We start from the raw sequence: 19,341 nt of genomic DNA, 5'->3' as shown, positions 1-19,341 counted from the left end.
GTCAACAAATCTATCACCAGTTCAACCCACCTTTTAAAATACTTACAAGGCTGGCACTGTCTTTCACATACAAAATACTGTCTATGCTAAAATAACTACCAACACAGAAGTCTAGGGATAATAGGTTTGATTGGTCAACACACTGAAAACAAACTCAACACAGTAAGGTAATAACATTGCTAATGATGTCTGAGGAAATGCATCCCTGAACAAGACTCCTCATTGCATTCAGGTCCAGAAGGAGTTATAATGACTCAGTGGTTAGCATGCGACACTCAGTGGGTTGTATAGTGCAATCTTGCCCAGCACAGTTCAGGTCAGCTTCCATGGTATGTCTGGATATGGTTCTTTGCCACATCAGATTCTTTTATGTACTAATGTATCGTGAAACACCAATCAATCCATGAATCCACATTGCATGAGAATTATTATGAATTTAAATGTTGTGAGATTTACTGACAAATTGTCTGACACTAATATTATGCATGCTGACAAATCAAACCTATTGTAAATCAAGCCACAATAGATAATGATGAAATTTGTCTCTTTTCTTAACTAATAAGCATTAACTACATGTACTACAACTGTTTACAAAATACAGCTCTAGAATATACTTTGCCATGGGAGATAACTCTGACATACCAGAGACTGGTTTCTTTCTCACATCTCTTTCTGAAGTAGTTTCAGTATCAGAGTCCGAATCAGAACTAGAGCTGTCCTCACTACTGTCCTCACTGCCAGACGAGGAAGATTTCTTGGCTAGAGGAACAAATATAGTTAACACTCCTTTTATTATTCAGTGAACACACACACATCTCTCTCTCTCTCTCTCTCTCTCTCTCTCTCTCTCTCTATATATATATATATATATATATATATATATATATTGATGGCATTCAAATAAGAACAGGGTGAATACATATATTTTCTCTAAAATCCTCATGATATGGTAGCAGATATAGAACTTGGTTTTACATTTGTCAAATAAAGATAATAGCAATCAACCAATTCTAAATATTCATTTTCATTAACAGATTACCTTTTTCTAAACAGCCCCTTTATTATGTGTCTTTTAGAAATAAGTTCTATTGTCTAGTGTGAAACTTAACAAAAACTGCTGTTTTATTTCAATATTTGCAAACAATCTGATTCTTGAGAGTAAATTCATAAAATGTTCTGTCATGACAATTACTGTTCACAGAAAATGTAGAGTTCTGTCCTAAAGAATTCATTTTGTTACTGAAAATTTTAAGTACTGTCCCAAGGAATTCATTTTGTTACTGAAAATTTTTAGTACTGTACTGAAGATTACTGTTTACATCCAATTTATAGCACCATGGTTCCCACGCTTTTCTAAAGATAAATTTCCAGGTCATTTCCAGGGGTTTTCCAGGGTGAAATTAATTTTTTCAAGGTTGACATATGACCAGGCATTACTGAATAGAAATAAAGAATATTTTAGATTATAAAACATGCCTTTTCTAAATCTAAAGATGGTTCTCTTCCAAGACTCTCCAAAACATCTAAGTCAGAAAAGATGATCATGTACAAAACCACAAAATGTATCACACGAAACAAGTTTGATTATATTCCTATAAATTGGCATGTAAAGTCATTTCAACGTAAAAAATAAAAATTCTAACTTTATTTTGATGACCTATATTATGTTGCTAAGTGGGAACAACATAATGAACATAAATTAGTTTTGTTTCCTTATAAACTTTTAATTCTAAAGAATTCTACAGCAATATATATTTGCATTTTATAGAAAGAAAACATTTCCTATTACAGTAAAAAAAAACAATAAATGCAAATAATTAGAATCTTGTCTTGTAACAAAAAGAGTTTAACCCTGAATTTATCTGTGCCAAAAAAATACCAAACAAGATTTTTCAAACAACCTAATCTCCTTAAGATGATCTGGTTAAAAATCCATCATTTAAAAAACATTTTCAAAAAGGTTGATTTAAATTTTGACAAAAGACCTTCAAAATTATATACTGTTGTATAAACAAGGACTGAATTCTCTGTAAAATCAACCTGTCTTCTTCTAATTCATTAAACCAGTCCCCAAATCTGTACTGATGTAGGGGCTTATATCGTTTTTTTAACATATAATACTAGAGACAACAATTTCTCATTTCAGTGCTGAGATTCAACAATTTGGACTACAAATTTGGCTTAAAACAATTAGCAGTCCCTTTTCTAATACGAGTTTCCTCCAAATATTCCCACTCCATTTTTTATATTTGGACATTTTGGTTGGGTTGTAGGGTCACTGCAATTGCATATCGAAAATTTGGAATTTGCTGACACTGTGCCATAGTGACATATAGTAGTTGCTTACCAGCTGGCCTAGAAAATTTAAACTTATATTATATCAACCTATACCTGCATGAAATTGATAGGAAAATGATTTATTTTTTCAGAAATGGAAAGTATTATATCATTATGTCTTTAATCCGCTGACAGACTAGACAAAACTACAGCATAGATGAAACCTGACCCAGCAATTGCCATGTGCATTACTAGTCACATTACTTCACAAACCTCAAACGACAATACCATAAGTCCAATAGTCACATGATATCAACAACAAACTCCTTTAACAGTTGTTCTACAGAAATTCAATTATATTAAATGAAAGTCAGATACTTTTTGTAAAACCCAGCAATCTGGCCAGTCTGATTTATCAAGCAGAGAGCACATGTCAATATGGTAGTCATGCGATACAAAAAAACTCCAGAAGTTGTACTCAGAAAACATAAATATGGAAAAGTTTGTGTTCTTTCTTTTTTTGTATTTTTATTATAAACAGTATACAACTTTCATTTAATATTTTTTAAATTTTTTTTCTTTATAACATTTGAAAATTTGGGTTGTTAGATTTGTGTACTCATGCAACTAGCAATGCAAATCGCGAGTACCAGGTTACATTTCATCAATGCTGTAGTTTTATCTTGTCTTTCAACAGATTAAAGACATATCGATTTTAATACAAAAAATTTATGAGAAAATAGATAATTTTCATGTTGATTTCATGCATGTATCCCTCGATCTAACAACATTTAAAGTCTGTTAGGCCATCCAATAAGTGGCTACACTTTGCCACCACCAAGTTGGCCTCTTGTGATGCTAGACTGGTTTTCATACCATCCATGTAAGGAAAAATATGGATATCGAGCTGACTTTGAAAATAAAAGTCTACTAGACGAATCTAATCCACTGAGCATATGATTGACTTAGCATATACGTTTACTGCATGCACCCAAATGATCCATACTGCACTCCAAACATTCTGGTTAGAACTCAATAAATTTAACTCATGATCAGTTTAGTTACAACTCAATTATGTGATTGTTTCAGGCATCAAGTGGTGGCAGAAAATTTCTGGTTTTTTCCCTAATTTCATCAATATTTGCAAAATTCAAGGACTTTTCACAGTTGGGAAACAAGTTATCATTTCTCCCAACTTTTTCCCAATTTCCTGGTAGTGTGGGAACCCTGGAGCATGTCACAAAGACTACTGTTTCCAGAAAATTTAATGCACTGTTCCTAAGATTATTATTTATAGAAAATTCTCAAGACCAAACTAAGACCGAATTCAAATTCCTACATCTGCTTACTGGTTGGTGATTTAAGCTAGACGACAAATTTTTAGTTGAGTCTTACTCTAAGTTTGGGATTTTTTTAATTCTTGGATCATATCTGAATTCCTTCACTCAACTTAAGATAAGACTTAAATTTAAGTTTAGAATCCAATGATCTGAAATTTGTCTGGATTAAAACTGACCAATTAAATGTCCTCAAGCTCAACTTAAATTTAAGGCTTATGCTGTGAAATTGGGGACCGATGAGATTTAACTTCTATGTCGGACTTTTCTTACTTCTGACTGCTTGACAAAATAATCGGATGGCAAGATACAATTTTCATCCAAACCCATTGCTAACTGTAAGTTTCATCTAATCACATTGCTACCTATAAATTTCATCCAATCAGACTGCTACCTACTGAAAACTTTCATTAACTCAGATCACTTGCAGTACTTACATCCAATCACCTTATTTCATGTTCCAAATAAACTTTGACCCATGTTATTTAATCCATGAAAACTTTGATTTCCACAGGTTAGATTACTTTCTTCCATTTGGTCCAAGCTTACCTTTCATTGCTTGAATCTTAGTACAAAACAATAACACATGAATAGGAGTGACCCTTTCATTTAGTCCCTCACTCAGTGCCACTCATTCCAAAGATGAAACATTAGTCTCAAGAAAGGATGGCTTTCTTTTATTTCGACATGGATAAAATGGTAGAAAATAAACTACTTGGGTACAAGAGGTTAGCAATTACCTTGTAAAATGGCTTTCCCCATATTAGAAAAATTTTGTGAATGTAGAGATGGAATCCATGCATTGATACCTAGAGTTTAAACTAATGTAATAAACTAATTTCCTTTTATAACTTTTAAAGAGTTATCTATACCTTTAGAAACCTCTGTAGCAACAGGTTTAGGTGGCTCCTGGCCAGTGACTGATGCAGGCCCTCTCTGTTTTCTCTCAGTGTCTGTCTCTGTAACTGTCTCTGTCTCACTTTCAGACTCACTGTTGGATGAACCATGAGACTTCTTTTTTTCCTCTGGAGTTGGTGATAGTCTAGGTTTGGCTAACTGTAGTTTTCTTTTCTTCTCATCTTCAGTTTCTGTCTCTGTTGTAGTCTCTGTCTCAGATTCACTGCTAGATGTGCTGGTATGTTTTTTCTTCTCTTCAGGTGTGGGAGACAGTCTTGGTTTTTCTGGTTCAAACTTTTTCTTCTTATCATCTTCAGTTTCAGTAGTTTCTGTTTCTGTTGTTTCTGTATCAGACTCACTGCTGGATGACTCACTACCTGATCTCTTCCTTTCCTCAGGTGTGGGAGACAGTCTTGGTTTTACTGGTTCAAACCTTTTCTTTCTATCATCTTCTGTTTCAGTAGTTTCTGTCTCTGTAGTTTCTGTCTCAGACTCACTGCTGGATGACTCACTACCTGATCTCTTCCTTTCTTCAGGTGTGGGAGACAGTCTTGGTTTTACTGGTTCAAACCTTTTCTTTTTATCATCTTCTGTTTCAGTAGTTTCTGTCTCTGTAGTTTCTGTCTCAGACTCACTGCTGGATGACTCACTACCTGATCTCTTCCTTTCTTCAGGTGTGGGAGACAGTCTTAGTTTTACTGGTTCAAACCTTTTCTTTTTATCATCTTCTGTTTCAGTAGTTTCTGTCTCTGTAGTTTCTGTCTCAGACTCACTGCTGGATGACTCACTACCTGATCTCTTCCTTTCCTCAGGTGTGGGAGACAGTCTTGGTTTTACTGGTTCAAACCTTTTCTTTTTGTCATCTTCTGTTTCAGTAGTTTCTGTCTCTGTCGTTTCTGTCTCAGACTCACTGCTGGATGACTCATTACCTGATCTCTTCCTTTCCTCAGGTGTGGGAGACAGTCTTGGTTTTACTGGTTCAAACCTTTTCTTTTTATCATCTTCTGTTTCAGTAGTTTCTGTCTCTGTTTTTTCTGCCTCAAACTCACTGCTGGATGACTCACTACCTGATCTCTTCCTTGCCTCAGGTGTGGTTGATAGTCTTGGTTTTACTGGTTCAAACCGCTTCTTTTTATCATCTTCAGTTTCAATACTTTCTGCCCCTGACCAGGTCACTGCTGTAGAGTCACTGCTACTTATTTGAGGTTCATCTGGTTCTAATGGTTCAAACAATTTCTTCTTATCATCCTCTGTTTCAGTAGTTTCTGTCTCTGTCATTTCTGTCTCAGACTCACTGCTGGATGACTCACTGTCTGATTTCTTCCTTTCCTCAGGTGTGGGTCTTAATTGTTGTTTATGCTGCATCTTTTCACTTAGTGACTCGGGGCTACTTGTAGCATCGCCTGACAAGGAAGTATTGGACAGGGTTTTTGTCTCTTTTAAATTGGCAGCATTGTCTGCAATTTCTATTCCAGTTTTATCTAAGCTAGGTTTATTCTTCCTTTTTGTCTCAACTTCAGTTTCACCCTCTGAAGAACTACTGCGTCTACTAGACTTAGGTGGAGATCTTCTGACAAGATTTTCTTCCTTTCTCTCATCCTCTTTCTCTGTTTCACTCTCAGAAGAAGATGACTCAGAGCCGGTGGTGGTAGTAGTAGTAGTAGTTGTTGTTGTTGTTGAAGCATAACCCTTGTCCTTTTTCTCTTCAGGGATGGGTGGCATTGATGCAAAACCTTGTCCCTTCTCTGGTTCTTTTTCACTTTCAGAAGTCTCAGTCATAGAGTATGAAGTTGTTGATGAATCTACTGTCTTTTTCCGGATATCCTCTGGAACTTCTTCCTTTATTTTCTTCTGTTCTTCTTCAACCTCTGTCTCACTTTCAGATGAAGAGCTGCTAGAGGAAGAGCTTGATATGCTTGGTTGTCGTTTTCTTCTCTCAGGTGATTCTGAGACTGGTGGCAAAGTCCCAACAGCCTTTTTCTCCTGTTCATCAGTTTCACTGTCTGTTGTGAGGGTACTACTTGTAGTACTAGTGGTGGTAGTGGTGCTTCGATCCGTACGTGGGGTCTCATCCCATTTGTAATTTTTCTGTACATTTGCCACTTCCACAATTGGTCTGCTAGTTTGTTCCATTGGTTTAGGCTTGATTTCACGTACCTCTGCCTCAACTGGAATGATTTTTTGAGGGGGTGGTGATTTCCTTGGTGTGGATTCATCTGATGAACTTGAGCTTGAAGATGAAAAGGAAAGAGACGGACGTCGGCGATCACTTGTAGTCTGTTTGGTATCTACAAATAAACATAAAGAGAATGCTATTTTAGCTCTGATTACAATCATTACTGCCAAGTTTGTACAGAATTTAGATGATGTATTCAACCAATAATTTAATCAAAGGTAATATCCACAGTTATTTGTTAATGTATATTGGTGGATATGCTTTAACAAAATTAAGTTTTATTGTGTCATGTTGAAAGAGCTGGTAAAATGTAAAGTTTGTTACCGACATACATCAGCAAATATTAAAATACACCATATATACTCACCTATAAGTTGAGTCAAACTGAAACTCGGCACCGACCCAGATCTGGCACCACATACTGTGCTAGCAGATCTGGGTCTCTGCATTTTAAAAGGAGCAATTAGTAGAACAAACAACAGAGATGCTGATCTCATGGCAGATTATGCAATTGCAGAGATCAAAGTCTATACGGTTTACAGTAGGACTTATAAACTAATAATCAAGTATATACGGTAATCAAATTTTCAGTTCAAGCACAGCTTTTAGAATCATGTTGAAACATAATCAAAATTATAATATTATGATCATACAACTGGCTGTGTTTAAGCATACTGCAGAACATGAGGAAATGAAAAATGTGTTTGTGCTCAAGGGTTTACAATCTTTCCATAATGTTTTGAGAAAAGTTTGAACACAAGCAAATCATGCATGCTTGTTATTCTATTACTATAAACAAAACCTGTGTGCCAAAACCTACAAAAAAGGAATATTTACGGAAGAAAAACCAGTACTCAAAAAGAATGCAACATTCTGATATTTGAGTACAAGTCACAATTAGGTCTGATCATGTAAGAATTATCTGATGTTTGAGTACACCTGAAAATTAGGACTAATCATGTAAAATGATTTGATGTTTGAGTACATCTCACAATTAGGTTTAACCATGTAAAATTATTTGATGTTTGAGTACATCTCACATGTAGGTCTGATCATGTAAGAATTATCTGTGGAACTATACAGCAGGAACAATCATGGGATCGTAAAGGTATCAAAGTTCCAGTCTGATGATTGTGGATTTTATTCTGGAAATCTTGTGCTTTCAACTAATCAAAAGGTGTGTTACATTTGTGTTACATTTGCAAATGTGTCTGAATCTTAGCAGCAAGAAACTCAAATTTGAAATTCAGAGACATTACAAAGTTTCCATCCTCAATTTTTGTGCCTTGTGAGCATTTTTCTATAAATGTAAAAATGTCAGTACAAAAAAACAAACTTCTTACAAACAACTTTACATTTAACTCATCCATTTATTCCTTCAAATGATTCATTTTAGAAGCTAATACCACTCCAAAGAAACCCTCATATACCAGTATCCAAATAATATTATACAATCTTTTTAGGGACGTTATTCCTAGAATGCTTGCAACTGTCACTTCAACCAGGTTCAGCCATTACTAGATTGGCTCAGATTGCTTTATGAAGAAAAACAAAAGAATATTAAGAAACTGTCATAAAATCCTGTCATCATTACCACTTCATGCATTGCCTGTCATCATTATCACTTCAAATATTACCTGTTATCATTACCACTTTATACATTACCTGTTATCATTACCACTTTATACATTACCTGTCATCATTACCACTTCATACATTACCTGTCATCATTACCACTTCATACATTACCTGTCATCATTACCACTTTATACATTACCTGTCATCATTACCACTTCATACATTACCTGTCATCATTACCACCTCATACATTGCCTGTCATCATTACCACTTCATACATTACCTGTCATCATTACCACTTCATACATTACCTGTCATCATTACCACTTCATGCATTGCCTGTCATCATTACCACTTCATACATTACCTGTCATCATTACCACTTTATACATCACATGTCATCATTACGACTTCATACATTACCTGTCATCATTGCCACTTCATACATTACCTGTCATCATTACCACTTTATACATTACCTGTCATCATTACCACTTCATACATTACCTGTCATCATTACCACTTCATACATTGCCTGTCATCATTACCACTTCATACATTACCTGTCATCATTACCACTTCATACATTACCTGTCATCATTACCACTTCATACATTGCCTGTCATCATTACCACTTTATACATTACCTGTCATCATTACCACTTCATACATTGTCTGTCATCATTACCACTTCATACATTACCTGTCATCATTACCACTTCATACATTACGTGTCATCATTACCACTTCATACATTACCTGTCATCATTACCACTTTATACATTACCTGTCATCATTCCCACTTCATACATTACCTGTCATCATTACCACTTCATACATTGCCTGTCATCATTACCACTTCATACATTACCTGTCATCATTACCACTTCATACATTACCTGTCATCATTACCACTTCATGCATTGCCTGAAATCATTACCACTTCATACATTGCCTGTCATCATTACCACTTCATACATTACCTGTCATCATTACCACTTTATACATCACATGTCATCATTACGACTTCATACATTACCTGTCATCATTACCACTTCATACATTACCTGTCATCATTACCACTTTATACATTACCTGTCATCTTTACCACTTTATACATCACATGTCATCATTACGACTTCATACATTACCTGTCATCATTGCCACTTCATATATTACCTGTCATCATTACCACTTTATACATTACCTGTCATCATTACCACTTCATACATTACCTGTCATCATTACCACTTCATACATTGCCTGTAATCATTACCACTTCATACATTACCTGTCATCATTACCACTTCATACATTACCTGTCATCATTACCACTTCATACATTGCCTGTCATCATTACCACTTTATACATTACCTGTCATCATTACCACTTCATACATTGTCTGTCATCATTACCACTTCATACATTACCTGTCATCATTACCACTTCATACATTACGTGTCATCATTACCACTTCATACATTACCTGTCATCATTACCACTTTATACATTACCTGTCATCATTACCACTTCATACATTACCTGTCATCATTACCACTTCATACATTGCCTGTCATCATTACCACTTCATACATTACCTGTCATCATTACCACTTCATACATTACCTGTCATCATTACCACTTCATGCATTGCCTGTCATCATTACCACTTCATACATTACCTGTCATCATTATCACTTCATACATTACCTGTCATCATTACCACTTCATACATTACCTGTCATCATTACCACTTCATACATTGCCTGTCATCATTACCACTTTATACATTACCTGTCATCATTACCACTTCATACATTGTCTGTCATCATTACCACTTCATACATTACCTGTCATCATTACCACTTCATACATTACGTGTCATCATTACCACTTCATACATTACCTGTCATCATTACCACTTTATACATTACCTGTCATCATTCCCACTTCATACATTACCTGTCATCATTACCACTTCATACATTGCCTGTCATCATTACCACTTCATACATTACCTGTCATCATTACCACTTCATACATTACCTGTCATCATTACCACTTCATGCATTGCCTGAAATCATTACCACTTCATACATTGCCTGTCATCATTACCACTTCATACATTACCTGTCATCATTACCACTTTATACATCACATGTCATCATTACGACTTCATACATTACCTGTCATCATTACCACTTCATACATTACCTGTCATCATTACCACTTTATACATTACCTGTCATCTTTACCACTTTATACATCACATGTCATCATTACGACTTCATACATTACCTGTCATCATTGCCACTTCATATATTACCTGTCATCATTACCACTTTATACATTACCTGTCATCATTACCACTTCATACATTACCTGTCATCATTACCACTTCATACATTGCCTGTAATCATTACCACTTCATACATTACCTGTCATCATTACCACTTCATACATTACCTGTCATCATTACCACTTCATACATTGCCTGTCATCATTACCACTTTATACATTACCTGTCATCATTACCACTTCATACATTGTCTGTCATCATTACCACTTCATACATTACCTGTCATCATTACCACTTCATACATTACGTGTCATCATTACCACTTCATACATTACCTGTCATCATTACCACTTTATACATTACCTGTCATCATTACCACTTCATACATTACCTGTCATCATTACCACTTCATACATTGCCTGTCATCATTACCACTTCATACATTACCTGTCATCATTACCACTTCATACATTACCTGTCATCATTACCACTTCATGCATTGCCTGTCATCATTACCACTTCATACATTACCTGTCATCATTATCACTTCATACATTACCTGTCATCATTACCACTTCATACATTGCCTGTTATCATTACCACTTCATACATTACCTGTCATCATTACCACTTTATACATCACATGTCATCATTACGACTTCATACATTACCTGTCATTATTACCACTTCATACATTACCTGTCATCATTACCACTTCATACATTACCTGTCATCATTACCACCTCATACATTACCTGTCATCATTACCACTTCATACATTGCCTGTCATCATTACCACTTCATACATTCCCTGTCATCATTACCACTTCATACATTACCTGTCATCATTACCACTTTATACATTACCTGTCATCATTACCACTTCATACATTACCTGTCATCATTACCACTTCATACATTGTCTGTCATCATTACCACTTCATACATTACCTGTCATCATTACCACTTCATACATTACGTGTCATCATTACCACTTCATACATTACCTGTCATCATTACCACTTTATACATTACCTGTCATCATTACCACTTCATACATTACCTGTCATCATTACCACTTCATACATTGTCTGTCATCATTACCACTTCATACATTACCTGTCATCATTACCACTTCATACATTACGTGTCATCATTACCACTTCATACATTACCTGTCATCATTACCACTTTATACATTGCCTGTCATCATTACCACTTCATACATTGCCTGTCATCATTACCACTTTATACATTACCTATCATCATTACCACTTCATACATTACCTGTCATCATAACCACTTCATACATTGCCTGTCATCATTACCACTTCATACATTACCTGTCATCATTACCACTTCATACATTACCTGTCATCATTACCACTTCATACATTACCTGTCATCATTACCACCTCATACATTACCTGTCATCATTACCACTTCATACATTACCTGTCATCATTACCACTTCATACATTGTCTGTCATCATTACCACTTCATACATTACCTGTCATCATTACCACTTCATACATTGTCTGTCATCATTACCACTTCATACATTACCAGTCATCATTACCACTTTATACACTGCCTGTCATCATTACCACTTCATACATTACCTGTCATCATTACCACTTTATACATTGCCTGTCATCATTACCACTTCATACATTACCTGTCATCATTACCACTTCATACATTGCCTGTCATCATTAACACCTCATACATTACCTGTCATCATTACCACTTCATACATTGCCTGTCATCATTACCACTTCATACATTACCTGTCATCATTACCACTTCATACATTGTCTGTCATCATTACCACTTCATACATTACCTGATATCATTACCACTTCATACATTGCCTGTCATCATTACCACTTCATACATTACCTGTCATCATTACCACTTCATACATTACCTGTCATCATTACCACTTCATACATTGCCTGTCATCATTACCACTTTATACATTACCTGTCATCATTACCACTTCATACATTGTCTGTCATCATTACCACTTGATACATTACCTGTCATCATTACCACTTCATACATTACGTGTCATCATTACCACTTCATACATTACCTGTCATCATTACCACTTTATACATTGCCTGTCATCATTACCACTTCATACATTACCTGTCATCATTACCACTTCATACATTACCTGTCATCATTACCACTTCATACATTACCTGTCATCATTACCACTTCATACATTACCTGTCATCATTACAACTTCATACATTGTCTGTCATCATTACCACTTCATACATTACCTGTCATCATTACCACTTCATACATTACCTGTCATCATTACCACTTCATACATTGCCTGTCATCATTACCACTTTATACATTGTCTGTCATCATTACCACCTCATACATTACCTGTCATCATTACCACTTCATACATTACCTGTCATCATTACCACTTCATACATTGTCTGTCATCATTACCACTTCATACATTACCTGTCATCATTACCACTTCATACATTGTCTGTCATCATTACCACTTCATACATTACCTGTCATCATTACCACTTCATACATTGTCTGTCATCATTACCACTTCATACATTACCTGTCATCATTACCACTTCATACATTGTCTGTCATCATTACCACTTCATACATTACCAGTCATCATTACCACTTTATACATTGCCTGTCATCATTACCACTTCATACATTGCCTGTCATCATTACCACTTTATACATTGCCTGTCATCATTACCACTTTATACATTGCCTGTCATCATTACCACTTCATACATTACCTGTCATCATTACCACTTCATACATTGCCTGTCATCATTAACACCTCATACATTACCTGTCATCATTACCACTTCATACATTGCCTGTCATCATTACCACTTCATACATTACCTGTCATCATTACCACTTCATACATTGTCTGTCATCATTACCACTTCATACATTGTCTGTCATCATTACCACTTCATACATTACCTGTCATCATTACCACTTTATACATTACCTGTCATCATTACCACTTCATACATTACCTGTCATCATTACCACTTCATACATTGCCTGTCATCATTACCACTTCATACATTACCTGTCATCATTACCACTTCATACATTACCTGTCATCATTACCACTTCATGCATTGCCTGTCATCATTACCACTTCATACATTACCTGTCATCATTACCACTTCATACATTACCTGTCATCATTACCACTTCATACATTGCCTGTCATCATTACCACTTCATACATTACCTGTCATCATTACCACTTTATACATCACATGTCATCATTACGACTTCATACATTACCTGTCATCATTACCACTTCATACATTACCTGTCATCATTACCACTTTATACATTACCTGTCATCATTACCACCTCATACATTACCTGTCATCATTACCACTTCATACATTGCCTGTCATCATTACCACTTCATACATTACCTGTCATCATTACCACTTCATACATTACCTGTCATCATTACCACTTTATACATTACCTGTCATCATTACCACTTCATACATTACCTGTCATCATTACCGCTTCATACATTGTCTGTCATCATTACCACTTCATACATTACCTGTCATCATTACCACTTCATACATTACGTGTCATCATTACCACTTCATACATTACCTGTCATCATTACCACTTTATACATTGCCTGTCATCATTACCACTTTATACATTACCTGTCATCATTACCACTTCATACATTACCTGTCATCATTACCACCTCATACATTACCTGTCATCATTACCACTTCATACATTACCTGTCATCATTACCACTTCATACATTGTCATCATTACCACTTCATACATTGCCTGTCATCATTACCACTTCATACATTGTCTGTCATCATTACCACTTCATACATTGCCTGTCATCATTACCACTTCATACATTGTCTGTCATCATTACCACTTCATACATTACCTGTCATCATTACCACTTCATACATTACCTGTCATCATTACCACTTCATACATTGTCTGTCATCATTACCACTTCATACATTACCTGTCATCATTACCACTTCATACATTGTTTGTCATCATTACCACTTCATACATTACCTGTCATCATTACCACTTCATACATTGTCTGTCATCATTACCACTTCATACATTACCAGTCATCATTACCACTTCATACATTGCCTGTCATCATTACCACTTCATACATTACCTGTCATCATTACCACTTTATATATTGCCTGTCATCATTACCACTTCATACATTACCTGTCATCATTACCACTTCATACATTGCCTGTCATCATTAACACCTCATACATTACCTGTCATCATTACCACTTCATACATTGCCTGTCATCATTACCACTTCATACATTACCTGTCATCATTACCACTTCATACATTGCCTGTCATCATTACCACTTCATACATTACCTGTCATCATTACCACTTCATACATTACCTGTCATCATTACAACTTCATACATTACCTGTCATCATTACCACTTCATACATTACCTGTCATCATTACCACTTCATACATTACCAGTCATCATTACCACTTCATACATTATGTGTCATCATTACCACCTCATACATTACCTGTCATCATTGCCACTTCATACATTACCTGTCATCATTACCACTTTATACATCACATGTCATCATTACCACTTCATACATTACCTGTCATCATTACCACTTCATACATTACCTGTCATCATTACCACTTCATACATTGCCTGTCATCATTACCACTTCATACATTACCTGTCATCATTGCCACTTCATACATTACCTGTCATCATTACCACTTTATACATTGCCTGTCATCATTACCAGTTCATACATTACGTGTCATCATTACCACCTCATACATTACCTGTCATCATTGCCACTTCATACATTACCTGTCATCATTGCCACTTCATACATTACCTGTCATCATTACCACTTCATATATTACCTGTCATCATTACCACTTTATACATTACCTGTCATTATTACCACTTCATACATTACCTGTCATCATTACCACTTTATACATTACCTGTCATCATTACCACTTCATGCATTACCTGTCATCATTACCACTTCATAGATTACCTGTCATTATTACCACTTTATACATTACCTGTCATCATTACGACTTCATACATTACCTGTCATCATTACCACTTCATATATTACCTGTCATCATTACCACTTTATACATTACCTGTCATCATTACCACTTTATACATTACCTGTCATCATTACTACTTCATACATTACCTTTGGCATTTGGATATACATCAACTGGAACATTAATCTTTGATTCAGGGTGAGGCAAACCTTCATCATCATCTGAAAAACCTTCAATCTGCAAAATTACCAAAGAGTAATTACTTCTTTAAGAATTCTTAATTGTAATAGACAATAAGTAATTTTTCACTTCTACTAATTCTTAGTTTACATTTTGAATTCTTTTGAACAGGTTAAAAAATCAAATGAAAATGTTTACTTGTACTATTACACATGTTTACATGGTCCAGTCCTCATAAAAAAACGCATACAAATTTCATCCAATCTTTATGTAACTGAATAAGAATTTGCCCAGTACTTTTAATCTTAAAATTTTTCTATTAAATAAATGATGTTGTGAACAAGCATAACTAATGTCATCTCTCACATTTATAACATGTTAAAAATAATTAGATGCACTTTGTGAACTGTCTGGATAATTTGTGTGCTAATGATATTATCATTTGTCTGAATACCATGTTCAGATAAGTACTGACAAGATATCTATTGTGTACTACTGCACGAAGCAAATTTAGTGTCTGTTAGGAATACCTTACATTATATCCTTTCTATCAAATAAATAACTCTTATATGATACTATTTTGGAATACAAGTACCCCTATGCCTTTTTTTACAAATAAAATTCTGCAATTTGCATAATTTCCATTCATGGGTTTACTCCTAATTCAAAATGCAGGTGAAAAATTAATTTTTATCACAGATATCTTCAAACTTTGCCTTAAGTCATTTTTTCATCTAGTACAATTTAGCTATACAGAGGATAGGAGGCAACTCCATGGATTACAGTACAGCTGGAATTGGCCTCATTGAACAGAAAAACTAAGGCCAAATGTAGTCAATATCAACCAAAAGACCAACAAGCAATTCAAGTCCATCAAAACTTGTGATGCCTTTCATTTTGTGTATACTTTTAAACACTTCCCACCATGTATTTGTTGTTAGATGTACAAAGTGGTCATCCTTTTATGTTCTTCATCCATCTGGCATAGTATTACTTGAAAAGTTTGAACAACTAAATGTCTTAAGTGGAATAGTGAACACTATAATGGTCCATTCACTCGTGGATTAAAATTATACAATTAACAATTACATGTCTGTGAACAACTGTAAACACTGTTGAGTCAAACAAAGTGAAAATTTAATAAAGACCAAGTATGTACAATTGTGACTATCTGCAACACAATACATGTTTCTTTTCTTTAACTAAATATGATGTCCCTTCCTGTCAGAAATGAGAAGTATTTGAAAGGGATTTCATGACATAAATAGAATGTAGTAAGAATTCACCATGATCCTGTTCCTGAGCCTATTATCAACCATGACACACTGATAGTAATCAATAAATAGGAAGAAATAACAATGATCGTGATCCCCAGCCTATTATCGAACTTGACACACTGATAGTAATTTTATTATATTTATTTATTGTGTGCAGTGCATGCCCAGCCATTTAACAGCACCATCATCAGCAAAGTAAAGAGTCTGCAGTCCACCAGGAAACTTTGTCAATGAATAGTTGTTCACAATGTGTGACATGGTCTGCAGAGCTCCACAGCTACAGGAAGAGTCAGTGGCCTGGCCCCATCATACAAGGCTGACTGCACAATGCCCCTGTCCTGTCGAGAAATGGCTCAGCATAGTCTAAAAATTGTCATGGAAGGTTGAGAACAGACAGAATGACTCAGATTCAAGGGATTGATTTACATCATCTGTTGAAGACCACTCATCACTCCATGCCATATCCTCTGACAAACAGACCCAACCAAATTGGACATCTCGAAGCCAAGCAGATTGCTGGATGTGAAGTGATTTCCACATACAGTGGAAGTTTCTCACTTGCATAGACTTTAGTCAGCAATTTTATTTTCGCTTCTTGGCGATGGAGATGTGAAGGAGGTATATTGCGGAGTATCGGCAGCCACGGTAAAGGAGTAGGACATAGTGTTCCAGAGATTATGTGCATTGTTGTGTAGAGCTGAATGTCAATTAATTTATTATGGAACGATTGAGCCCAGACAGGAATGCAATACTTGGCTGTCGAATAACATGGGGTCAGTGCTAATATCTTGAGTGACTGAGCACCAGCATCCCAGGTTGAGCCAGCCAGTTTGCGGAGTAGGTTGTTTTGAGTGCTCAGTTTTGTTGCAGTTTTCTTCTGGTGATTGTAGAATGTCGGTGATCTGTCCAAAGTCACACCAAGGTATGTTGGTATTGGTACTGAGGAGGATGCAAAGCACATGGTTCACATTTGCATTGTTATGGTGGAAGATGCTGGAGACTGTCTTTGTTGTGCTTGACTGTAGGTGCCATTTCTTGAAGAAGTCTGACCTTTCCTCCAGATTTTTTGTTCATTACCTTCTCAAGCTCAGTAAATGAGTAACTTTGGGTCCTGAGAGCAATGTCATCTGTGTACATAAACTTGCATGACTGTGTTTTAGGCAAGTCATTGATATAAACATTGACTAGACTTGGCAAAAGAATAGACCCCTGTGGGAGTCCATTAGTCTAACGTCTCCATGAACTGCAGCTCTGTCAAATGTGCACTCTGAAGTACCTGTCACAAAGGAGCAGTTCGACAGTCTCAACTATCCAGCCAGGCACTACTCTGATATTTCCAACAACAACCCTGCATACCAGACCAACTGTTAGATCAAGGAAAACAACTCCAGTTTTAAGGTTCCTCTAAAAACAGCTTTCAACAGGCCTGCCTGCTCAACAGTTATGATGTTCTCCAAGTTCGGACCAATTCTTTGGAGAATCAGGTGCTCCAGTACCTTAAAACAAACTGGAAGCAAGGAGACTGGCCATTAGTTCACCGCATTATGGGGATCTTTGCCAGACTTTGGGTCTGCAGTAATCTTTGCCTGGTGCCACAAAGTCAGCATACACTTTTCCCTAATAACCCAGGTGTATATAGCAGTGAGCCATACCTTTTCCTTTGGGCCAAAATGCTTCAGGAACTCAAGTAGGATACTGTCATATCCTAATGCTTTGTCTGATGTGATTTTGCAGAGCACCATTTCAAGTTCTAGTGATGTAAATGCCTCCAGAGTATTTTGATCTATTTCATCTCACTTCCAACGGCAATATTGTTACCACTCATCTTGTACTTGATGTCGGTGCTATTTGTCCAGGGATGCTTTTGCCACTTGTAGTAAGTGGCTAGCAACAGCATTTGGTTTGACAACAGAGTCGACTTGAACTGGTGGTTGCTGAGCAAAGCCAAGTCAGTGAATCAAGCTCCAGCATTTTCAGCTGGAGCACGTGAAGTTAAGTGACCCTGTAGCTTCCTAACATCAAGTGCACCTGTCAGTTACAGGGATTTAATCAGTTGATCTGCTATGTCTGGGTCTTCACATGCTTCATATTCCTTGAGAAAAGCCTGACGCTCTTCATCCAAACACGCTGTATAGACTGGATGATGGCCACGAAGGACAAACTGAGTGGCTGCCTTGAGTA

General features: G+C 36.0%; 1 protein-coding gene across 1 annotated transcript in view; it reads right to left on the bottom strand.

Moving 5' to 3' along the window:
* Positions 1 to 19,341, bottom strand: part of LOC149783687 (uncharacterized) — a 168,830-nt gene that overhangs the window by 29,390 nt on the left and 120,099 nt on the right. Inside the window, exons 16-18 of the mRNA XM_089932889.1 lie at positions 15,853 to 15,940; positions 4,487 to 6,799; positions 643 to 759 (exon numbers count right to left, since the gene is read on the bottom strand). Coding sequence (XP_089789015.1) covers positions 643 to 759; positions 4,487 to 6,799; positions 15,853 to 15,940 — 2,518 coding nt within the window. The remainder of the gene's footprint in view (positions 1 to 642; positions 760 to 4,486; positions 6,800 to 15,852; positions 15,941 to 19,341) is intronic.

The sequence above is a fragment of the Sinohyriopsis cumingii genome, chromosome 14 (assembly GCF_028554795.1).
Source record: "Sinohyriopsis cumingii isolate HCF-2022 chromosome 14, ASM2855479v2, whole genome shotgun sequence".
In the NCBI taxonomy this organism is placed as follows: Eukaryota; Metazoa; Mollusca; class Bivalvia; order Unionida; family Unionidae; genus Sinohyriopsis; species Sinohyriopsis cumingii.
This window is presented reverse-complemented; position numbering and strand designations above follow the sequence as displayed.